The sequence below is a fragment of the Danio rerio genome, chromosome 22 (genome assembly GCF_052040795.2).
Source record: "Danio rerio strain M-AB ecotype USA chromosome 22, GRCz13ab, whole genome shotgun sequence".
Taxonomy (NCBI): Eukaryota; Metazoa; Chordata; class Actinopteri; order Cypriniformes; family Danionidae; genus Danio; species Danio rerio.
Genome location: NC_141042.1, coordinates 18513056 through 18539903, shown reverse-complemented (window position 1 = coordinate 18539903; position 26848 = coordinate 18513056). Strand labels below are relative to the sequence as shown.

The 26848-nt window shown below is 33.9% G+C and overlaps 1 protein-coding gene across 4 annotated transcripts in view; it reads left to right on the top strand.

Moving 5' to 3' along the window:
• The window catches only part of ncanb (neurocan b), a 294059-nt gene that overhangs the window by 122716 nt on the left and 144495 nt on the right, over positions 1-26848 (top strand). For all 4 annotated transcript variants that reach the window (XM_087304198.1, XM_087304197.1, XM_087304199.1 and 1 more), the window contains one exon: positions 11471-11863. In XM_087304198.1, coding sequence (XP_087160324.1) covers positions 11471-11863 — 393 coding nt within the window. The remainder of the gene's footprint in view (positions 1-11470; positions 11864-26848) is intronic.

The following is a 26848-nucleotide window of genomic DNA, read 5'->3' as shown; positions in this document are numbered from 1 at the left end:
AACAATACTGCTGGACTACAGGACTGCATGTGCACAGGCATGTAGTATTTCTTTACAAAGTGACTTTACAATCTATTAATTATACTAATAACTTACTTACTCCCTCGGCCATTTATATCGAAGTTGATATTTAGCCGCACCATGTTGGTGTTTTGTAACATCTAGTTTTTCTATGAGGTGGGTTGTTAGCCCACTGCTCAACCCCTAACTTGCAGGACCAGGACATACACTACGGACAATTTAGCTTAGCTTGGGTATACGTAGAGGGATGAGATTTACAGAGACCATCTAACAATAGCTTTACAAGTAAACATCACCCTTTTGGGTTTTTAAGAGAGACATTGAGAGCGTGCTGTCTTTTGCATCCTTGTTAATGTTCCTGCATCCGATGCACAATAGGTGGTTCAAATTCTACCTGGAGCCAGACTACTAAAAATGTGAAGTTTATATTGGTGCCGTGACCCGGATAGGAGTAAGATGAAACCTACTCCCCTGATGTAAAGAGGGTCTTTTACATGCTTTTCACCAAACCAAGCTCTCCCATGTCCGAGATGTGGTTCAAATCTTTCTCAGGGGTGGACTGGTAGAGTTGGAAATATTGTTTTGGTGTCAAGACCTGGATGGAAGTGAGGTATAGAAAGGCAAGTGAAACCTAGGCCAGCTAGTAAGTGTTTTGTGGGTAATCCTCACTCTCCTGGCCTTAAGATGCACACTACTGACTGAAGCTACAGACAGAAGTCTTTTGCATGTATTCAGCAAACCCAGCACTTCGCTGTCTGGGATGTGGTTCAAATCCATCTCAATTCCCTGGCCTCAAGAAGAGAATTTTTTATTTATTCATTTTTTTTAATTGGGTTTTTCACAACATTAAAACAAGACATTTAAACATCTGAAGAACACCTTACAACAAAACAACTCCAGGATAACATACAAAACTTAAAAATAATAACAACAGTAAGAAAATAAAAAAAATAAATGAATAAATAAGTAAATAAAAAAATAAAAGTAAATAAATAAAAATAAAAAGAGTTAATATACAGTATAATTATTTGCATACAACATCAAAAGTAGTTCACTGGTTGACCTTGATGTTTTATTTAAGTTCTAATTTGCTGTCAGGTGCACTTGGTTGCAAAAGTGTAGAAAGGGGTTGCAAATGCTATAAAAGTCTCTTAACTTCCCTTTGATAATGTGAGTTTCCAGAGCAAGATTACAGGACATTTCCTTGATCCATTGATTAGAAGAGGGCCTTTGAGTTTCTTTCTATTTTAATGCAATAACACGCTTGGCCTGCAGCAAACTAAAATCTATTAGTTTGCGCTTCTTTGTATTCACAACCAGAGTACTTGGGTATATATGAAATAAACACAGTTTGGGGTTGAGAGGAACATTTTCCCCTGTTAATTGACTTATTAAACAAAGAGTCTCCTTCCAGAATTTCTGCAACTCTTTACATTTCCACATACAACGATAAAGGGTACCTATTTCTTCTCTGCATTTTGTACACCAGTCAGAAATATTTGAATTGCATTTATTTAGCTTTACTGGGGTAATGTATGCTCCAAAAAGCCATTTATACTGCAGTAGTCTACATCTATTGTTGATTCTATGGGTTTTGGCAAATACATGATTCTTCCCATTCTTCCTTTGAAATATTTTCCTAAAGATCATTTTCCCATGCAGATAGGTAAGATAGAGAATTTTCTTTTGACCCCTCAAGAAGTAAATTATAAAATGATGATAGGTTACCCCTGTTTTTCAAGTGCTTTAAGGTGTGATTCTCAATGGTTGACAGTGGAGGTTCTGTATAATTTTTCCTTTGAGAGTACACAGAGCTCCTAACCTGTAAGTATTTAAAGAAGGGATTCTGAGGAAGGCCATAATGTAAGAATACCAATATTGTATTGTTGACCAATTGAATTGACCAATGTTAGTCACTGCTAGTGGTCTATTTATTGTATCTATGCATACAAACATATCTCAGAAATGGTTTGAATCGGCTCAGAGCGAGAATGGTAGGGAAGTACGAGAGTGAAACATGCCTGGAAGACTTTATGTTTATGTGCCAGTCATCTGGGATTGGCTACCACTTACTTTAGGATTATTGTTTGACTAAAGTTTTCGTTTATTGGCTACCAATCCCTGCTTTTCTACCTTTAACTTGGAAACATTCAAGAAGCAACATAATATTGTTTTTGCAGAAATGCTGCCTAGGGCACCTATTTTTTATGAGCCTAGGTTGATATTTTACCTTCTTTTTGGCCCGACCTCAGACGGACAAAGGAAGATTAAAAACAACGGCAGAATTTCAAACAAAAGGACAATCTCCAGGGGGTTATGCTTGTAAAAACATTTCCATCTAAATGCAGATTTAGTATATTTCGCCATGCTTCTTACATTCATTATTTACCCATGTGGGACCAAAGCAATTTTTTATTCCTTGACTCCGAGGCGTAATTTGGTTTTTAAGGAGGTATCTGCATTTGATTTCTGTTTATTTAATGTGGCAAATTAGATCACGCTTGCACACAAAACATTACAGAGGAAACACATTTTTCACATGGTTGGCACAACACAACTGTATCCGGCGCACTGCCTAATTTACAACATATCTGTTTAAATGCATCTGAGAAATGTGCAGAAATGCAATTATGAATGTTTGCAAGTGGGCACTGAGGGCTTGGGGAAACGAAGTCATGCTCCGAAGTCTCACTTGAGCATGAATTCAGGCGACAGGAAGGTAATTCTGTGCCTTTTCCTTATCGTGAGCAATACTTCCCTAGAGATGGAAGCAAAGAAAAGGAAGGGAAGCATAGGCTTTAAGGCAAGATCTTGCGGAAGGACTGGAGAGGAGGAGTCAATCCCCTCCAGAGCTTACATACAAATTATAATTTATAATTTAATGTTTTCAATTGTCCTGCTGCTTCTGAGCTGTGGAAAAAGAGTTTGGGAAATGCTTCTGATAACATAAACGATGTGGTAGTTTCTAAATAATCAGGAATTTATAGTGTAATATAAATTTTTGCTGTTGTAATATACAATTATATTGTTGTATATAGAGTTTTTTTTATTATGAATAAATAGTATAAATGGTTTTAAATACTATTTTATTTATATAATATTTAAAGGGCACATATTTTACCCCTTTTTTTGATTTAGTATTAATATTATAGTTCTTCTGAGTGTGCCAGTTTAGGTTCAGTTCAAAACACAGTTCAGATTTATTTTTTTATAATGTGTTAATAAGTGTCATTTTGGGGGCGTGTACACAGGAAAATTTGTTTCGATTTCCCGGCCAACGTAACAAGGGGGCGGAGACAAGAGTTTGCCCGCTCTGTGTTTGCAACAGACAGACAGACAGAGAGAAGCAAGCAACCTGAGTGAGAGGACCAGCATTCAGCCGTACATGTATGACTCGGACACAGACCAAGCAGAGAGTACAAAATCATGTGTGTCTTTGCATAGTTTTACAGCCAACTGTGTGCTAGTTTCAAGTGCCGAAGACTAATAACCACGCACACTGAATTACCTTTGACTGGTGTGCGACCTGCAGGCAAGTTTTATTTCCAATGGAGAGACGAGCTCATGAAGCAATGCACATGCACTTTACAACTGCACCTAGTTAAGATCGGCTGAAGTATAAGGTAGACGCAATGAAAAGTACACGTTTGCATACCTACCTAAAGGTTCAAACAATGATTCAGATCAGAGCTATAATGTGGAGAATATTGATCTTGTGTTGCGCCAATACATCTAAAAATAAAAAATACACCTTACATCTAAAAGTAGAGCATGGGTGTTCCTTTAGTGATATTGCTTTGACTCACGCTGAAAACGGCGGACATGAATCAACAAACTGAAGATATGGTGACACGCCTGTCAATCATAAATGGTAGGCGGCTGGACCGCACTCCTACGTCAAGTTGCGGTCGCTGAAAACCACTCGAATTGGTCCACCGTTTTTACGTTGTTAAATTTAAAAAAAACAGGACTGGGTGTGTTTATATCACCCCAATATCACCGTATATACACTATACCTACACACATGTCTGTCCAAACAGCTTGAAAAGTAGATTTTTCACCATAGGTGCCCTTTAATGAATAAGTAATTCTATAATGTAATGTTTTTTTATTTATATGTTCACAAATGTGCTGCAAATGGTATGAATTCCATAATAATAATAATAATAATAATAATAATAATAATAATAATAATAATAATTTTTAATATTGTTATTATTATTATTACATTATATTAATTGTTTAATTTAATATAAAATTAATAATTTAACAATATAATTTAATAATAATTTAATATTAAAATATATAGGTTTTAGGTTTATTATTACTAATTAATGTTATTGTTATTATTATTATTATTGTAATTATTATTATTATTATTATTATTAACATCAACAAGAATAGATATTGGTATTATTATTACTTTAATATTAATTGTGTAATTAATTACATTTACAAATAATAATTTAATAATATAATTTAGTAATAATTTAATAATAATATATCTAATTTAGATAGGCTTGTTATTACTATTATTATTATTATTATTAATGTTATTATTATTATTAATAATAATAATTAATATTGTTATTATTATTACTTTAATATTTAGTGTAATTAAATATACAATTATTATTTTAATAATTTTATTTCATTACATTTTAAATTGAATATTTATATTATAGATTGGCTTGTTATTACTATTATTTATAATAATACATTTAATAATTAATTGTTATTGTTATTATTGTTACGTGTTATTGCTAATATTATTTAGTAATTAAATATAAATTAATACTTTAACATTTTTATAAAAATATACAATAAACATATGTATATAATTTGTATTGGTTCATTATTACTATTAATAATAATAATAATAATAATAAAAATTATAATAATAATAGTAGTAATAATAATAATTATAATAATTATAATAATAATAATTTTGTAAAAATGTATAATTTAGATATATCATTATACACACATATATATATATATATATATATATATATATATATATATATATATATATATATATATATATATATATATATATATATATATATTCCTATTATTATGACACACTAAGGTGGATTCCTGTAAGACCAGATTTACATTTATATTTGCATGCGAATCCTCTGTGTTTGACCTCAGTAAATAGCGTAGGACCTTTTCTTTGACCAGCACTTCTGATTTGAGACCCTCAGCAGAGCAAACTCAAATCGAATCTTTCCTCTCGGCCAGGCGATTTGTTTCGTGACATGTTTGTGAAGATGTGTCCCTTGATTCAACAGGAAAATTGCGAGTCCATTTACCCCTGGCATTGATGTTGTCAAGCACTCGCTGGCTGCGTTTTCACCTCTGTACAGTCCATTTCTGTGGGGACAGAGGATAAATGCCATTCTCCAACGCCATCATCTCCACCAAGATAGTTGCTATTACTCCCACAAATGACTTGTGCCTGTTAGAGAGGACATTATGCTTCATGCTTTTGCTAAATGTCATCATGGATGGGTTTTTACCATCATACTTACTGTAAATATGCACGGTAAGAGTGGTCATGATTATGCTGTTTGCTCTCAAATGTATTTGGATTTTGGGTTTGAAAAAAAGTGTCTTACCAATTTTTGTATACAAAACTAAAATAGGGTCAAAAGGCTTCCATTTTGATTAGGTAAAATGTTATTCAAAATACATGATGAGTGGAAAAAAAAAACACAAGTGGATTTTATTCTTTAGGATTTTTTAAAACCCTTAATAGTGTCCCAATTTAGCCTAACAAGAGGTGGTAAAACAATAACAAAAATGTATTTTAACACAACAGTTAACATGTTAGCAATGAATAAGCATGTTAGCTTTGTGCTAACCATACTAGCAGTGCACTGAGCATGTTAATAACATGTTGCTTAGCGTGTTTAACCTGTTGCTAACATGAATAATCATGCCGTAACCATGTTAAACATATTTCCAGCATGGCTGTATGTTGCACGCATTAATAAAAAAAGTTATAATGCTAAAATTAATAAGCCTATTAATAAGCCAAGTACTTTGTTAACATTGTTAGCATGTATTGTTAGCAAAAACAATTATGTTTCAAACTGTTTTTGTTTTTTAACAGTTTGATAGATTAATTAGCAAGTTTGTAGCATGTTTAGCACATCTAACATTTGCATGTTGTTATGTTTTAACTAAAATTTATATGATTCTAAAACTTTAAACAAATGCCTAACTTGTTAACATTGTGCTAACCATACTAGCAGTGTACTAAGTATGTTATTTGTATGCTGTTTCACATGTTTAACGCATTGCTAACGCCAATTAGCATGCTGTAACTGTGTCTGTAGATTATTTGCAAAGTTACCAGCTAAGATGTTTCAAGGATGAATTTTAACTATGAAAATTACTTGATCATGTCATTCAGCACAACGGTGTTATGATTTAACATGTATAGTACTTTTGCTAACACAGGTTAGCATAAATAAATTTATATAAATAATGTACTGGGCATGTTAATAACATGTTGTTTAGCATATTTAACTTGTTGCTAACACGAATAAACAGATCATTTATTTGTGGTAGTGTTGCAAGTGTTAGCAACATAAGAAACTTATTGAATAAAACCCTTTCTTAGCAACCCCAAACTTTAGAACGGTAGTGTAGACTCTATACATGTTTTTTTTTTTTTCACTCCACAGTAGGCAATATTGGTTTTTATTTCTACCCAAAGTAGCTCATGATTATTATACTGACACACATGAAAGGTATCCAAAAGAAAATCCCATAATCCTTAAAGAAAATCTGTCCAGCAAGGGCAGACAACCCTGTTTATACTTCAATCATTGATTCTGAAACAAAGTACAAACATAAGTTAAGCAGTTTGGGAGAGGCATACAAAGTTATTTTGCTGAAATCAATATGAATACATTATACAATAGTAAACTATTTATTATTTATACTCTTCCACTATTTACACCGCACTCACATTGTGACTTATAAATTCAGCAAACCCTGGCAGCTGTTACCGCACAGGAAAATTGAGATTTTTTTCTTCATCATAATACCTTTTGTCTCAGCTGTTAAAAAAGTAAGGAATGAGGTAAATCAGGAGGTAGCATTAGCAGAAAGAGGGTTGATGCATAGACTAAATGGCCAAGTTTTATCACTTGCTTTATCAACCAAGACAATAACACCAGAGGCAGTAAAATATTATAGATTTTGTTTCTTGATTAGTCTACCTAGAGAAAGGATTCTTTAATAAGCCTAAAACACATTTTTACATGTTGGTAGCATTAATTAGTAAGTTGAAACAATGTTTCTTGCATTGTTAACACACTACTAGCATGTTTTAATATTATGCTAGAGTGAATTGAAATTCCATTAATATCATAACCATCATCTGCTATATTTTAACATTTTACCACATCGTTAGTATAAATTAACACCTTTTAAGATGTTGCTGTTTTATTTAGCATGCTGTAAGCATGTTTTAAGAAACTTCTAACAAATTTCCAGCTAGATTTAGTATGTTTTTAGAGTATGTTGCTACATTTCAAGCATGTTGAGCTACTGTGTTTTACATTAAGCTATTGTAAACCAACATGTTGCTAGCATTTTTTAACCAATGGCTTACCCATCTTAAGCATTTCTGTCTTTTTAAATAACCTTATGAAATTTTAAAATATTAATAGTGGTTTACCATAATGCTAACATGAATCATGTTTTTAGCATGTTTATAGATATGTTGCTAACATTTTTAGCATGCTAAGCAACATGCCCAGTATGTTAAAATGCTACAAAATATGATAGCAACATGCTTTCTAGTATATTTTAGAGTACATTCCTACTGTACATTGATTCAAGCATGTTGAGTTATAGTGCTTTACATTAAGCTATTGTGAACTATGATGTTGCTAGCATTTTTAACTGATGGCTTATTCATTTTAAACATTTCTTTTTATTTAAGTAACTTTTTAAACATTAAATTTTATAATATTAATAGTGAATCATGTTTTACCATGTTTATAGATATTTTGTTAACATGTTTAGCATGCTGGGCTAACACATTTTAGCTATTATACATATTGCTATCATTTTCAGCACAATGCTAGCATGAATTACCATGTCTTGCCATAAAGCTAGCATGTTTTTTATTTTGTACTGTGTTGCTAGCTTGAAGTAACATGTTGCTACAATTTTGCAACCGTTTTGTTGTTTTTTAGGAATACTGTGCTGTGTCATGATTACTGTTATGGTTTGTACAGCCTCTTGTGGATGTGTAGTTTGGAAACTAAAGCAGGATGTACCCTGAGCAACATTACAATTTTGCGTAAATGTAAGTCGTTCGCGTAAATTTCCAACAAGCCTGGGTTGAGCATTATAGCTTATCAAATTGCACATGGCAACCCATCATCCTTCTCACTTGCATATGTGAAGGTGAGAATGTAATTGCTGCAAGACGGATTGAATGAATGACAAGAGGTACGATAGAGCACTGACTATTTCCACAGAGAGCGCAAAGATTCATTGATTTATTTTCATTAGAGTGGGCTTTCGACCGGCACCTCATGTCTGGCCTTGCCCTGCCGTTATTTGATTTGATTTAATGTAAAGAAGGGAGTCTTCCAACAGCACAGGGAAATTTCATCTCTGCGCCACAACACACACACATACTATAATTAAGAAGAGAGATTGGGGCACTGGGTGAGGGCGATGACTCTATCCTGACCTTCATGTGCTTTTTCATTCACATCATTTTTTGATTTATTAATCGACTTATCTGGTTTGGAGAACTCTGGGTATTTTTTTTTTCATATAAGTGAGCTCTAGATAGTTTTTAATATAGTAAACAAACAAAAAAAACAGTTGCACTTTACAATAAGGTTTCATTAGATAATGTACTTACAATCAGGAACTAATTATAAACAACACTTGTACAGCATTTATTAATCATAGTTCAACATGCATTATTAACATTCAAATTCCCGCTTGTTAACTTTATGGGCTAATATAACCTTATTGTAAAGTATATATCGGTAATACAAATAACCAGACATTCATTAATGTTATTAATATTAACATTAAAGCAGTGGTCCACTACGATATCATACTTTAAACTTTAGTTGATGTGTAATGTAGCTGTGTGAACATAAACAACATCACTGAATGTAAGACGCTCAAATTTCAATGCAAAGAGAGACGTTGGCTCTCTTTGCATCAGAACTAGCTTAGCAAAGCTTACAGCGAACAAAGTTTGAGGACTACAAACAAAATACACCTGGGCTAGTGAGATTACAAAGGCTTCTGACTACATGCATTCACCACGCACACACACCCTGCGCAGCAAATGGGCATGGCCAGAGGCGCTGTAATGTTAAAGCAGTGAAAGCTAAAATGCCATCCAAATGCTGCTGTTTCCACAAAGCTTGTTCTGTTTCTGTATTTGGGCTTCCAAAGTACACGACACAAAGAGAGAAGTGCTTACACTTTAATTTTAATGATGTCCCAGAGAATTATTTTTAAAAAGATATAGCGCTAGCATTTGACAAAGGAGAACTTCTAGAATCTCTCCCAGTGCTGGATTTGGCTAAAACTCCTCCAATTGACGAAGCTGTGGATTGTGAGCCACAGGCTATAAGTTTTTTTATTTGTTAAAATTTATCAACTCCATGCAGGCACAGCTTCTAGTGTTAACAGTATGTGGTAGCGAGGACGTAAGCAAAGATGTAAACTATGGGAAATGCTGTTTGGCATCGCTAACAAACCCCTGTAAACAGCCACAGTCTTCAGCAGCGCGTGCAGTGTCTCTCTATGTGTGTCTCTTTATGCAGGTCTCTCTATGCGTCTGATTTCCGTGCGTTCTACATCTCAAATAACCAACTTGCTAAAGATGTGAACGTTTCCTATTACTTACACATGCTTATTCAAAATATATGTGAAAGACACTTGTCAGATTTTATTCTAGAGAGCAGGCATGAGCTGTGTGCTCTACATATTTTTATGAATCAGGCAGCTAATGTTGCTAACAGCTGCTCTGACTAGACTGTTTACACAGTGCAAAAGCGCACACTTGTAGGTGAGTGACGTGGAGCCAATACGTGAATCCCACCACATTATGTTAGCGAACCAATCAGAGCCTCTTGAGGGCAGACCTTTCAGAGGAACTAGAAAATATGACCTGTCGTTTTTATGTTAGGGGAGTAGCTTTTTATAATCAGAGTAAGATATATGAACAAATAACATGATTTTCTGCAAGTAAAACATGAGCACACATGGCTTTGCATCTTATAAACACAACCAAGCCTTAAAATACACCGTGGACCACCCTTTTACAATAATAAAATAAAATAAAAAACATTAAATAACAATAATAAAATTAAAACGGCAGTAAAATTGTATTTAGTTTCCAATTGTTAAGGTAAAATTTCAATTGAAAAAGTGGGAAAGCAAGGAGTTTGTTTCTGCTGAAATAAAAAGGGAATGACTCGTTCATGGGTAAAATGCATTGAATACTGAGGTACATCATTCATTGCAGTATACTTTGACATATATTGCTTATTTTGTAGGAGTACTCTGTACATTACAATACTTTAAAATAAATTACCTTACTTTAGATTTTAAAAATTGCATGCCTGGTATGCTATGCAAACACAGTCTTGTTGTTTATTTATTTTGAGAACATATAATGTAGGAATAACCTCTTTATTCATTTCATTTTAATCAATTAATTTTTTTTTTTTTTTATTCATTCTTTCATTTTTCTTTGGCTTAGTCTTTATTTCAGAGGTTGCTACCGTGAAATGAACCACCATCTATTCCAGCATATGTTTTACGCAGCGGAAGCCCATCCAGTCACAACCCAGCACTGGGAAACTATTATTCTATTGTTTCTTATAATTTTAAACACAAACTTGACTTTTACATTTATGTAAATAACTATTAACACTGGAGCAACCATATTCTATGACTACAAGAATGGTGATAGCAGTTCATATAATACAATGTATTCGATATAAGATACATTCAAAGCTTTTATTGAGATTTTAGCATTAAGCTTGAATTAATGGAATTGTGCCTATCTATGAATTTACTAATAGTTAATATAACATAAAAAGTCATTCTTGATCAATCTATAACCGGGAAACTCATATTTTTATGATCATTTTGCTAGCATGTGAAGGTAGTCTCCAATATAAAAAGAATAAGTAACTAAACGAGACACAGGTGAACATAATCATTGAGCCAAAGATTCAATCATAGAAACTTCAAATAGGAACAAAGAGAAAACACTGGAAAAATAAAGAAGATGTACAAACTAAAAAACAGAGGTGACAGTCCTAAAGGGACAGTTATAATGAATAGGGACCTCACATTTATAATTGTGCCTCTTCATAAACTGTTAATAATGCACAGATTAGTCTTAATGTTGTCATTTCTCTTCTGTCCTTAGGCCTGGTGAGGGGTGACACTGTGGTGAACATGCGTAAAGTGACTCACCAGCAGGTCCAGGAGCCTCTATCGGGTTCAGCCCTCTTGCCGTGTGTTTTCACTCTGAGCCCGAGTCCCTCACATGAACCTCCTCGCATCAAGTGGACCAAACTGTGGGGTCAGCGTGGCCCAGATGGCCTCCAGAAGCAGCAGTCTATCCTAGTGGCCAAAGACAACATCATCAAGGTGAAGAAAGCCTTCCAGGGTCGCGTTACCTTGCCGGGATACCCAGGAAACCGCTACAACGCCAGCTTGGTGCTGACAGGCCTGCGGTCCAGCGATTCAGGGATGTACCGCTGCGAGGTCGTGGTTGGCATTAATGATGAACAAGATACGGTGCCCCTTCAGGTCACAGGTAATGTAGCTCTGCGCTGAATGCTAATACACACAGATGATTTGATTGTAGAAATTAGATTCATGCTAAAGCACCTGTTGACCTCTGGTTTTAATGTTTGTTTTTTACGTTTAAAAAAATTCATTTGACTTGCCTTTTCTTCTGGGTTAAATGGACATTTTTAAAAAATATAGAGGAAGCCTCTTTATTTATTTTTTGTTATTTGTTCTTTTTAATTTTTGTTTGAACATGAACATCACTTCAACAATCATGCCTATGAGATCGCTCTATCTGATGCTTGCTTTCTCCTCCCAAAATTTAAACAAAACAAACATGTGAGAGTATGTTATAGGCAATATGACATAGTCAGATATTTGCCTTAAACAACAACTCATTTTATGACAGATTTTTTACTCATTTTGTCTGGTCGTTAACTGTTGTACTATCAAATTAATATGTTAAATTAATATCAAATTACAGTATCACATCAGTTGCCAACTTATGTGATTGGAGAGGAAGAAATATTTAAAAATATAGAGTTATTTTATATAGAGGTAGTTTTTTTTTTTTTTTGGGGGGGGGGGGGTCTTTACAGTTTTCAATTAAATTTTGCACAGGAAAAAATGGTGTTTAATTTATGCTATAACAATAACAGAAATCTTGTGCTGAACTTGTGCTGACGTTTTACTAAAAAAACGGGTGAAGTACAAAGCGTCCTGCAGCCTTCATATAAAATCATTTTTATATTGAATAAGATATGTAGCTTCTGTTTCTGTAAAAACATATTTAAATGCGGTGTATCTGATGCTTTAGTCGGCGTAAAGTAGTTAAATCTGCAGGGTATTTCAAGATCGGATCGAAGTTTGAAGTGAGACTTGTCTGATCAGAGAAAACAGACGAAGTGACCTAGTCTAAAGAGGCCCATATTAACAATAATTTTGATAGAATGTAAAGGTAACACTATGGAACAAAATCAATGCCTAAAGTCTTGAATTAAAAAGCTTGTTGAATATCACAAACTGAAAAAAATAATACACCGTATTAACAAGTTCTTGCATTTTAATGACTTGAATTCCTAGGTTTGTATTTTTAGGTCCTGAAATTTAACATATCTGTTTATTTAAGCTTTGAATATTTCAACGAAAAATATTTCAAACACGTTTTCATACTTAAAAATTCAATAATTCATATTCAATTTTCAGATTTCACTTACAAAATATTCAATACCCTTTAAAAATACGATGTATAATATTCAAAAGGTAATTTTCAGTTCATTTTATTTCAGTTCAAATATTCGCTTCCATAAATTCAGTGGATCAAATTCGACTGTTAAAATTCAACATCACATCCGGGAACTGCAGGAGAAGCAATAGATTGCAGATTGAAGATCGCCAGCTGCTCTAGCTTTCACCAGCAGGTGGAGATGGAATGTAAGATTTTTAACCCAGTAAACAGGCGAGAAAAAGGCTATTAAAGGCACAAAAGTAGCATTTAATATTAATATCAATGCCTTGGACATTATAAATGATAAAAAGTATGAGTAAAATGAGTAAATGAGGTTTTAGTCATCTATATTTGCCCTTATGTAACGGAAGCCAGCTGGTGATCGCGTAAAGCTCACTCCTCGGATCCAGGGACAGACGTTGTTCTGCAATCTTATCGGAGCTCGTCTCCCATGCCGGCTCGCTCCCTGCTCGGACCGGTGCAGTTACTTGCACATAAACCGTCTTTTGATGAATATGATGTTACACATTGTCTATCTTTATTGACTCTTTCTTCCATAGACGCGAAGTATTATATTGACAGCTAAAGAATATAAACGCAAGAGAAACAGGAGAGGAAATATAATAATAATAATACAACATAGATAAACATTGACAGGGCTAAGAACAATTACGAACAAAGATATTCAAAACCAGAGAGATTTTATGAGAATGTCACAGAATGTCAGGATTGGGATAGGTTATATAATTTCATTATTTAAATTATGATTGTTAATATTAATATTTTATGACATGCATTTGGGCTATTGCGCTTAAATAAGTCATCCGTGATTCTAAATTAATATTTCTATTTATCCTTTGTAGCTATCACTTTGATATCGTCTTTCTCTTCTTTTTTCCTATTTTTTGTGGTTCTGCCACGGTTACGTTTGCAAAATGTCTTTAGTTTGTCCAGAATATTGCTTTTCCACTAAAATAGAGACGAAGCAGAAGGAAAATGAATGAATTGATGAATGAATGAAATGATTAACGTTTTTATGCATGTGCGGTGCGGCTTGCACACAACAAAGACGAACGAGTGGCCGGGAGCTCCGGTGGCCGGTCAGAGCCAGCACCGCATATCAAACTGGTTAAAAGATGCTGGATGGCTGCCAATATATGATAGGAATTCTTCCAAAGTTTCAGATGATATCTGGGCTTGTGCATAATAATGTAAAATAAAAGTGAAAGTCATGACATTTGGCCAAGCATAAGAATAGCCTACAAGAGTGTTTCGATTATTATCATGACATGTCATGCTTGGGATTATATGAATAACACCTCGCTGTTTACCATTTCCGAAAGTGGAGCTGACGTCGGCGCGAAATTGCTTGTACAATTGTAAAAAGAGTGATGAATATTAATGGATTTCTTATATCTGTCATTTCTGATAATATAATTGATTGTGTGAGAGTATCCAACATTCATTTAGCAAAAATGCATCCAGAATCCTAAACCAATAACTTTGTCAAGCAAAAATTATGATTTTATAGGCTACTGATTTTTTTTAAACAAGAAAAAAGAAACTATTACCTACCCTAGCAATTGTTTATTTAAATATGATCATCTCAAAATATAAAATAAAAAAATAATGGTTTGACTTTGTGAAATCATAAAACACACTTGCAGAAAAGAGTTAATAGAATAAATGAGCAAATACATTCTCTCCAGTAGATGGCGATTACAGCTCAGTAATAATCCCATGATTTGCAGAAACCACTCAACCACGCATGTCAAACCACGCATTTTAAACATTAATCTTATGAAACTAGCTGAAGTGACAACTATATTAAATTTAAACCAGTTTAAACAAGTTTATATGTTTAATAACTGCAAAAAAGATCAACATTGCTAATCATAAAATACAAACGGTTGCTGAAAAGTTATAAATAATGGTTTTCTCATTTAATATTGAAAACAAATTAAAGTCAGTTATGACTTATTTAAGCGCAATAGCCCAAATACATGTCATAAAATATTAATATTAACAATCATAATTTAAATAATGAAATTATATAACCTATCCCAATCCTGACATTCTGTGACATTCTCATAAAATCTCTCTGGTTTTGAATATCTTTGTTCGTAATTGTTCTTAGTCCTGTCAATGTTTATCTATGTTGTATTATTATTATTATATTTCCTCTCCTGTTTCTCTTGCGTTTATATTCTTTAGCTGTCAATATAATACTTCGCGTCTATGGAAGAAAGAGTCAATAAAGATAGACAATGTGTAACATCATATTCATCAAAAGACGGTTTATGTGCAAGTAACTGCACCGGTCCGAGCAGGGAGCGAGCCGGCATGGGAGACGAGCTCCGATAAGATTGCAGAACAACGTCTGTCCCTGGATCCGAGGAGTGAGCTTTACGCGATCACCAGCTGGCTTCCGTTACATAAGGGCAAATATAGATGACTAAAACCTCATTTACTCATTTTACTCATACTTTTTATCATTTATAATGTCCAAGGCATTGATATTAATATTAAATGCTACTTTTGTGCCTTTAATAGCCTTTTTCTCGCCTGTTTACTGGGTTAAAAATCTTACATTCCATCTCCACCTGCTGGTGAAAGCTAGAGCAGCTGGCGATCTTCAATCTGCAATCTATTGCTTCTCCTGCAGTTCCCGGATGTGATGTTGAATTTTAACAGTCGAATTTGATCCACTGAATTTATGGAAGCGAATATTTGAACTGAAATAAAATGAACTGAAAATTACCTTTTGAATATTATACATCGTATTTTTAAAGGGTATTGAATATTTTGTAAGTGAAATCTGAAAATTGAATATGAATTATTGAATTTTTAAGTATGAAAACGTGTTTGAAATATTTTTCGTTGAAATATTCAAAGCTTAAATAAACAGATATGTTAAATTTCAGGACCTAAAAATACAAACCTAGGAATTCAAGTCATTAAAATGCAAGAACTTGTTAATACGGTGTATTATTTTTTTCAGTTTGTGATATTCAACAAGCTTTTTAATTCAAGACTTTAGGCACTGATTTTGTTCCATATAACACTTAATACAAGAGATAATAAGTAACTAAATGAGGCACAGGTGAACATAATCAATGGACCAATCGTTAACCATAGAAACAAGCTGTGTGAAGTGATTCATTCTAAAACGTCAGTTTGACCAGTTTGGTCTTAAATGTTTCTCTTTCACACAAAACTTCTTCAGTAATTAACTTTCTTTTTTTTTGAGTAAATCTTGTTCAGTGGATGACATGTTGTGTTATTTTAGGCGAGACACTAAAAGCAAAAACAGTTTTTTTTGCACCTGTCAATTTTTGAGATTTTAGGCTGTTTTGGCTTGTGATAAAGTGTTTTTGCTATCATTGCAAAGAAAACATCCAAAACACAATTTTATTTATTTATTTATTTTTTGTTGCACTTTAGCAATTTGTGTCTGCTGATTTCAACTACAGTGCATATTTTTAAAGGTTATTTTCTCTAAATGAGCGAGTCATAAATCTGTACTTCAGCAGCTTTACAAACACCAGATTTGTGCAAATCTGTATTCTGAAGGTTTTTACAAAGGTTCATACATAAATCTGGTTTATGTATGTATGTAACTGGTTATATACATTTAATTCCTTTGTGAAAATTCATTATTTTCTTTTTTACTTTTGGTTGTACTTTAGAATTATTGAGAATGATTCCTAAATTACAACTGTAAAATCCTTTCACTTTAATATGTAAAAAATTACACACACACACACACACACACACACACACACACACACACACACACACACACACACACACACACACACACACACACACACACACACACACACACACACACACACACACACAAATATTTATTTATACAGGGACACTGTACAACGTAACATGTTGTGCCAGTGTTAGCTATAAAGCTACTTTGCATCTGTAGTCCCCGGGCAGGAAGTTGTAACAAGTTTAACAATAAAAAAATAACTTACAGTACAATACAATACATCATAGTAAACAAAATTAAATAAAATCAGTAGTTGTATATTTGATTTTCTTAAAGCCAAACTTTAAGAACAGTTTTAAAATGATTAAAAGTGGTACTCTCTCTAATATGCACTAGTGTTTTATTCCATCTTTCTGCTTCTCTGACTGATAAAAACTGATTGTCCAAAAGCAGTTCTCTTAAGTTTAACTGAACAACCACCTCTAACCAATGACCTCTGTCTTAAATAGTCCTTGCAGACAATCACACATTGTTGGAGAGGTGTGGTGCAAAATCATTAACTGATGCCTGATGTTTCTATAAATCCTCAGCACTTTTGGAAACCTTCTTAATGTGTTTTTTTGAAATTTTAATTAGAGTCAATAATTATACCTATATTTTAAATGACCAATGTTTATTACGTCTCCATTAACTAAAATATCCTCAAAAAAAAAAAAAAAAACATTACCACAGTTTTACTTACATTGAGGGTAAGACATGAACAACATAACCAGCCTGAAACCTCCTTGAGTGCAGCAGTAAGTTTGTTAACAGCTTGTTCTTTGGTTTTTGCGTGAGTATAAACTACGGTGTCGTCTGCATGCATTTGAACCTGAACTTCTGGACCCACTGCAGGCAAATCATTAAAGTATAAACTAAACAGAATTGGTCCAAGAATTGATCCTTGTAGAACTCCAAAATGACAATTACTGAATATAACGAATTCTACCAGACTTAATCCAGTGTTTAGATATTTGTGGTAGAAATGCATGAAAATAAGCACACAATCAATCAAATAATGCCACATTTGCTTATTTAAACTACATATATATATATAAATGCTTACTCTATTCTTTTCTCAGTTAAACAGCGACTTACTTTCATGGATTTGTGAATAGTTAATGTATTAATATGTAAATTCAGCAGCACTATTCTCTTCAGACTAACATGTGGCCCCTATTGCCCTTCATAGATCAAATAATATAATAATTATTAAGCTGTTTAAACAAACCAATATAAGAATCAGAATATCAGATATACAAGATAATTTTGATGCTTGTCAATAATTAGAGTAATGCTTTCTAATTAATGGTCACATTAAAAAACTCATATGAACATGAAGATCAGTGGGAATATTTAAAACTTACTTGTGACAGGGCTATGCGTAGCATTTTATGTAATACATGTATAGTATTATTACTGTTACTTTATTTACTTCACCCTATTCATCTGCAGTGTCTTGCCTTAATCTAAAAAAGTGGTTTGATTACAGGCCTCGGCGCTGTTTTAGTGCACATCTGGTGGCATTTTCCATCAGATGGAAGAGGTTCGGAGCAAACAGATGCTGATTTTTCTGCATGCTCAGATTTCTGCCAAAACCGTGATGAAGTTAGTTAGACACGTGCACTGCGGTGCTGGCGTCTGCATGCGGCTGTGGAGCGGAAATGCAAATGTGCTCAGAAACCTACATCAGGTTTTTCACCAGATGCTAAATGCATTCGCTGTTGAGATCAGACTTTTTATTAAGGATCAGTGACATAATTACGTAAATGCAAGCTAGTTTAGGGATTAAAAACAATTTTAGTCATAATAATGCAAACAAAGTACATACATTTACTGAAATGAAAATCCAGTTGATGGCAAAATTATTAGCACTTTTGTAAAACTGTTATTCTTTTTCAGCTATTTCCCAAGTGCTGTTTAACAGTGCAAGGGCATTTTCACAATATATCCTTTAATATCTTTGTTCTGGAGAAAGTTTTATTTCTGTTAGTTTAACCACAATAAAAACAGTTTTAATGTATTTAAAACATTTTTAGATCAATATTATTAGAGTATTTTCCAATTGTCTTCAGAACAAACCACTGTTATCCAATAACTAAATATTTATTAATTTAATTAACCTAGTTAAGTCTGTAAATGGCACTTTAAGCTGAATACTAGTATCGTATCTTGCAAATTATTAAGTATATTATGCACTGTCATCGTGGACAAGTAAAAAATAAATTATTCACAATTTACTAAAATGATTATGTTTTAAAATGTGGAAGTACAATAATTTTTTTTCATCTATAAAACAAAACTGAAAGTGGTGCAGTGGGTAGTGCTGTCGCCTCACAGCAAGAAGGTCGCTGGTTCGAGCCTTGGCTGGGTTAGTTTGCATTTCTGTTCAGTTTTTCCACTTACAAAGTCCGCCATGTAAATAGCAAAAGTGCTATGGCGTGACACAAGTCCTAAAGGGAATGGGAGATGAGACTTTGATTGTTTATTCTCAAAGCACACCTATAACTCATAAGCTCAACCCTGTTAGACCATGCGCCACAGCGCAGAACATATTTTTCCATTCTTAAAATAGCAAAAGTGGATTCGGACATGACCAGAGTCCATAATGCAAAGGACCTGGGGCCTCATGTAGAAAGACTTGCATTGAATTCATACTAAAACATTGCGTACGCACAAAGCTGTAATTGTACGTAAGCATGCAAAAATTCAGATGTATGAAACGCTGCGTAGCCGGAATCCCATGCATATTCTCTTTGTACATCCAAATTAAAATGAAACATAGCGCACGTGCACGAGCGCAAAACCCCTCCCTGCCTCCTCTCCCTAATAAATATGGTAATGAGTCTTCTTTGGCAAAACCAAGTGAAAAAGCAATGGCAAAATCAAGCAAAAAGTGAAACTACACAGAATGTGAATGGGTGGTGCTCCCATTGGAGAAAAACCGTGTTATTTGCAACTTTGTCCTCCGGAATTAATAACAAAAGAAAAAAATAGAGTGGGAGAGTTTAGCTAAAGCGGTTAACGCAGTGGGGTCTGAACATCGCAAATTAAAAAAGAAATGGTCCGATGTAAAGGTGTAAAATTTTGTAGTGTCTATTTAGGCTAAGTGCAAATTGCACACCTCGTTGGATTGAGCTAGATAAGTGATTCTCGCCCATCACCGTTAAGGCTGATTTATACTTCTGCGTCAAACACCGGCGTATGCTACGGCGCTGACGCATAGCCCTTCGCCGTGGCCATCGCCGTCGCTGACGTGCACCTCTCAAAAAATGTAACTACACGTCGCAACAACGCGTAGCGCAAGCTCTGTGATTGGTCGGCTTGCTAGCGCCGACGAGTCTGGGCGGGACCGAGAGCCGCGCGAATGGCGCGAGCGATTGTTTACAAGTGTGGAGTCCCGTAAAGGAGCTCCGGATGGAAAGTTTTGTTCTGTGTTTACCTCATGGTTAAAGTTGTTGCACGTCCGCCGGTTCCTGCCTCAAAATGAGCGAGTTTGAGTCACTTGTACAACCAGGAAGTGTTCAGAATAGCAAAACAGAAGCGAAGAAACTCGACACAGAGGAACATTTACACCTCACTGCCCACTAGCGTTTCAGAAGTGTTAATGCAGACCAACGGAGACAGCGCGCAGAAGTATAAATGCACAGCCACGTGCGTTGCCTGCGCCGTGAGTTGCGCCGGTCACTTGACGCAGAAGTATAAACCAGGCTTTAGACTGACAGAGACAACATAACTAAAGAGTGCAGCAATTAGCAGCGTGAGTGGTGTAGCTCGTAAAGTGCATGGCAACATGTTTTGACACGATCGATCATGAACCTGGTTCAAATCCAGCGTCTGATGAACTCTTTCTTCTTTTTTCCTCCACTACATATCAGATTATGCCTACTCTTCATCACGAGGAAAACAAGTTGGAATCATTAATAAGTGTGTGTATTATGTTAAGCGCAATTAAGTATCACATATTATTTGCACATTTATTGAATGGAAATGTTTCTGATTCACGTATGCAAATTCGTCTTCAGATGGCGCCTTTAAAGCGATGTGCGTTCAGTTGATCATTCCGATTACATTGGGAAAACCGGCGATTGCTGCAAATTTCGTTTTAATGTTTGGCTGGTCAACTGTATGGTATGGAAACCTTATATACCTGCTAGACATGCCCTATACAACTGCCATTGCTCGGCTCAAAGATACTTTGTAGTGTGCAATTTAACATAATTACTTCTAGGAGTCACCAATGGAAATAAAACAAACACACAAGAAATACACGTACACCAGACATGAAGTTGGCATGGACCAACGCACATTCTTAGATTCATTTTATCGTTTCATTTTCTTCATGGCATACTTCTTTACTTTTACTTGAGTACAAAATTGTAGTCAGTACTTCAGCTTTTACCAGAGTCAATTTACCATGTGAATTAGTTTGGAAAAAAAATGTATGACAAAATGTAAAAAAACGACATAAAAATAGCACACACACACACACACGCACGCACGCACACACACACACACACACACACACACACACACACACACACACACACACACACACACACACACACATATATGAAAGTAATCTTGGTCATAAAGGCAAGGAAACAAATCTAGAGTGAAGCATTAAAACGAGCCTGATCTAAATGGCGTCCAGCAGTGAAGGGGAATGAAATGGACCATTATGACAAACTCATCATTTCTAATTGCAAAACTTAACGAGGATTTCTTCTCCGCACAGAAAATCGCTCTTAAAAATGCATTACGAGTCACCAGTTCATCATTAATACCACATATGCAAATACTCCTGCATTTCTGCATCTCAGACAGAAACGTCCTCCTCCTCCTCTGTGTGTTTGAATGGTTAATTAGTTCAAGATCGCCAATTAAAGCATTGAAACATGCTGTCAGACAATGTTAGGAACTATTCATTTACAGTTATAAGATTTATGCAAATCCCAATTAAAACACTGACCAGCTTTACATGTTTTCTTAATGTTTAGCTTTTGAACACAAAACATTCCATAATGAAGAACTGGACAGTAAATAAAAAGGATTATGTTGAGTAAATATATACAAATATTTAAATACCATACAGTTCTGCCTACACAAAATGAGTATACCTTGAAAACTATTTAAATAATAACGTTAAATAAATATATTCAGGTGTAAATTAGTGAAGAGCATAATTTTGTTTTTAGTTAGCAAAAAGGGTGTATTTTTTACTTTAAGGTAATAAAACCGTTATAATAGAGCTAAATGTTTTTAATTAAATATTTTAATAAAATGTTTTGAATTAAAATTGTATAAAAACATCTAAAAAATAATACAAAAATATAAAAAATATGAAATATTAAATATTTTAAAAGCAAACAAAGATTAAAACAATATAGATGTGCAGTACATTTTAAGTATACTACTTAAAATGATATAAAAAACTGTTAAAAAAAACAATAATATAATGTAAACTTACATAAAAATAAATAAAATAAATATAAAATACACCCCTCACTTTTAAAAGTAATATTTTCTATAAAATGCTTTACAATATTTTATTTGTGTATATACAGTAGAATATTCCAAAGTCAAAACAATAGCTAATATATACAATTAAAAAAATTTAAATTTAAATGTAATATTTTTTGTTGATAATAGTTTAAATGCAACAAAAATATATTGTCTCTATGTAATGAGAAATAGATAAAAAAAAGTTTTTTTTCAAAATGTGTTGTACTTATTTATGCTGTGCACTGGATATAAATATAGGTATGTAAAATGTTTATATAAACATGTAAAATGTTTAAAATGGATAATACAGAGAATTAAACATTTTTAATACCCATTAAGAATTAAATATATATTTACAGGTACATGAAAGGTGTAAAACAATTTATATAGTCAAGCGATATGCTGCCAGTAACAGCACTTGTACCGCCTCTTCACCTTTTACCCACATACAGCAACAAGTAGAGGACACACTACAGTTTGACAAATATTGCTGCTGTTGGGCAAAATAAATTACTTTCGCTACGGTGGCCATTAGCCTGTCATTGAGCAAAGATGGTTGATGATGTCCATCTACAAGATGGCGACAGAGACCGCATAATATGCCTTGAGAGAAAAACTGCATACATCTGATCAAATCATTATTAAACTCGTAAGTGACTTTCTAAGTCAGTCTTTCTCTTTTGTATGTTGTATTGCTGTATTTATACCATAGTAATATTGTGATCTTCGGATAGCAACAGAAAAATACTGGGAAATCTCAGTAGACTCATGGCATTTTATGTTGTTCAGAGTTATAATCTTAAAATGTCAGCAAAATCACCTGTTTTGTCAACACTTTAGACATTATACTAGAGAATCATTCAAATACCAGCTCCAAAGTTACGTTGGTGAATGAGCAATGGTTTCTGCTGTTCTGACGTCAGCTGCAGATGTGAAGGAAAGGCGGCAAAAAGTAGTTTCTCTTACAAAAGGGATTTTGAGACTCTCGCTGTTTGATTTTCTTTTTTATAAACAATTATTTGTAAGTCGCTTTGGATAAAAGCGTCTGCTAAATGACTAAATGTAAATGTAAATTACGCCATCGGACTGTTGCATAAACGCAATATCATACTCGTAACAGTGCTATGTGGCTGTATATCATCACTGGTGGGACACTAGTGTGCACCTGTGGGACACTTGCAGCCTTTTGCCAGGACATGCCTCCCACCAGTGCCGATATACAGCCACATTGCACTACTACTTGTGTGACATATACATATTATATATCTATGTATATATATATATATATATATATATATATATATATATATATATATATATATATATATATATATATATATATATATATAGTAAGGGATTTTTAATAATTTAAACAGATGAAATAAGAATGGTAAAACAGCATCAAATAATAAATAATATTTAAAATAAATGTAAATAAATATAATTTTATGTAAAACTTTACATTTTATTTAGTGGAGAGGAACAAAATACACAATTAATAGGGAATAGATTTCTTCTTCAGCTACTGTGATGCACAAAATTCTGACCCCTTTTCTGATAAGACTTGGCATTCCTCGGTGGAGGAGAGTCCCATATATTTCCTCCCCCGATGTTTGTCTTGGACACTGAATATTTTTATAAGCTCAGAGTCTCTCCTGAACTCCAATGGGTTGCAAAAAGAGAAGCAGGACGAAGAAAAAGGAGGCAAGGAAATAAAAAAAAAGAGACTTCCTTTGAAGTGGGGCGTCCCGGGTAAGAAACGGTCCATATTTGCTCAAGAGACTCAAATCTTCCCCCTGAAGATGTCGTCTGAAGTGTTTCACCATAAACTGGCCCACCTGGCTTTGAGGATTTTCCTTTATATTTGCTCGATCTCTTGAGACGCCGGTCGACAGACGAGCTTCTGTCTGGATGTGGAGTTTAGAGAACTGAAAGGGATTCAGGAGTGAAGCTGATCTACTCTGCGAATGAGAGACGGACAGTTCAGAAAATAATCCCAGAAATAGGGCTGGGCGATGTTTCTAAAAAAATCATGTTTCATATCATTCGGTATCGATAATTATTGAACACTTTTTACCAATCCATTTAGGAATAATATATATATATTTTGTAACCACTTCATTTAAATTAACCAACATTACCAAGGCAATTAGTTATATTAGTCAAAAACAAAAATATTTAAACAAAATATCAGGGGTCTGTTTCAGAACTAGTATTTTAACTAGTATTTTACCCTGAAATGAGAGAAACTCTGGGTTTTACGTTTCAAAATGGCAGGTTTGTCAAACTCGAGAAAGCAGGGTAAGTCAAGCCTGTTTCTGAAAGAGAGAACTGCAATGGAAACTTTTACTGAACAAATTACAGTATGTACATTAAAAAAAGGTCATCATATGATGATGAAAATGTGTGTGAATGGACAAACCAGCAGGCTGAGCACACTTTAACTTGTCTTAAATATTGTCTTAGTCATTCTAAAATGCCTTAACTGTTTCGATATTAGTGTATATAATTAATTACCTCCGAGCGTCTGGAGCGTGTCAAGAGTCTTCGCGTTTCATGGCTTCAAACGCCCTCACGTGTTCATTGTGTGTCAGCATTGTCTTGCGCAAATACATTTATTAAACAAATTAATAATTGATGCAGCTTCTTCTACCGCAGTAAATTCTGTTTTTACTGTTGATATATGGCACCAGTTAATCAGGAAGTGACGATTTTGTTCTCTTTGACTCGTTGGATAGAAACGCTGCTATATTCGCATCTTTTATGCAGTATTCCAGTTTTGCACATACATTTATGTAATATATGTGGATGGAAACATAGATATGGCCAGCATTTTAGTCACACACAGAACAAAGTCACTTAAGAGAATGGTTTGCCCTTTTTAAATAAATTAGCTTAAATTTACTGACCTTCGACATGTACTGTTACTAGATTAATCAGATTATTATTCTTTCTAAAAATTATTTTTTAGTTCTGCTTACCTTCTAAATGTTATATCAATCTCCATCACTTGATCAATAAAAAAGGCAGACACACAAGTGCACTGTTAAATCTATTAAAACTGATAAACGTGAATACAATTTTAGAAAAAAAAATATAAATGTCACACATAACATTACTTTTTTATTATACTTAAATATTTAAATATTTTAAATGTAAAATTACGCATTAACTTGAGCAGCTCTTTTCCCAGGCTAACTGTCTCTGTTTCACTAATGGTTGCTTCTTTTTAAATATATACGCTCATATTTGCTATAACTTGGCATGAGCAGATCAAGTTCAGCTGAAGAAAGAAATGGTGATCTCTTTTTTTAAGATGTTGTCATTGACACTCGTAATATCTGCACTCCATTGATAATGCCTTTTTATAGTCATGGTGTGCATGGTGTGTGTCAGATCAGCTTTTCTGAAACTGAAAACTCAGAGTTTTTAATCTCTCGGTAAATCAACTCAGAGTTCAAGTTTAAACTCTGAGTTGTTTGAACCTCCTTACTGAAACAGGCCCCTGATCTCTTTATAATAAAATAAGCATAAGTGTGAAAGAGACTCTAAAACTTAATGAATGTTGCAAAGTTTGTTACTAATGTAAATAAAGTGTGTGCAATGGTAAAGTGTAAATATAGAACCATCAACGCAAACTTTAAGGTATCAATAGTAATAATATAGTAAACCTCAAACTGTAAACAAAACAAATTATGAGAATCAAATCTGAGCTTTCAAGTAAAGGAACTAACCATTATTATCCATCATACATATTGCAACATAACAAACATTGGATGCCTACATTACCCCTATGCTAAAAACTCTTTCAGATGGGGTGCTAGTGGCTGGGATGCACAAAATGAAAAGAAACCAAAAGGCCACTCAGGTGACATCCTTACAACTATTTTTTTATTTACAATTTCTTCACTGCTGCTAGCCACAGCACTCATTTTCACGTGTGTTGTTATTCTAACCTGAAGTAACAACAAGTGCGAACATGTGGTTTCCCTTCCCATTTTCAATGCATTATATGCTCGCGCTCCCCTGGCGTCTTTTTGTAACTGGGCGACCATTAAGCCATTTTCTCAGAGGATAACAAACAGACAAACCATTGCTGCAGCTCTGATACAAGTTTATGGAGAAAATGAAAATGTACTGCTTATACCCTAAGCTTCTTGGCATTGCTTCCAAGGCACTTGCTCAGCAGCCACATTTTAATAATACTATAGCCTTCATACCAAACTTCATACCAAACTTTTTTTTAATAGTTATTGACAATGGCATAATAAATCCTGATTTTATTGCCTGGTCCTACCCAGAAATTTCAATTCTTTGTTTAAAAAAAGATGACAAAAATAGAAGTCATCTGAATATAAAATTTATATATTGGCATGTAATCAAAAATTAATGCGGGCAAGTTGACATGTTGTTATAATTAATTAATTAAGTAATCCAGATAATTATTTGATGCCACGGTAATACAGTTTTATTATTATTTTTATTATTATTTTAAAAGTCCTTGCTCACTG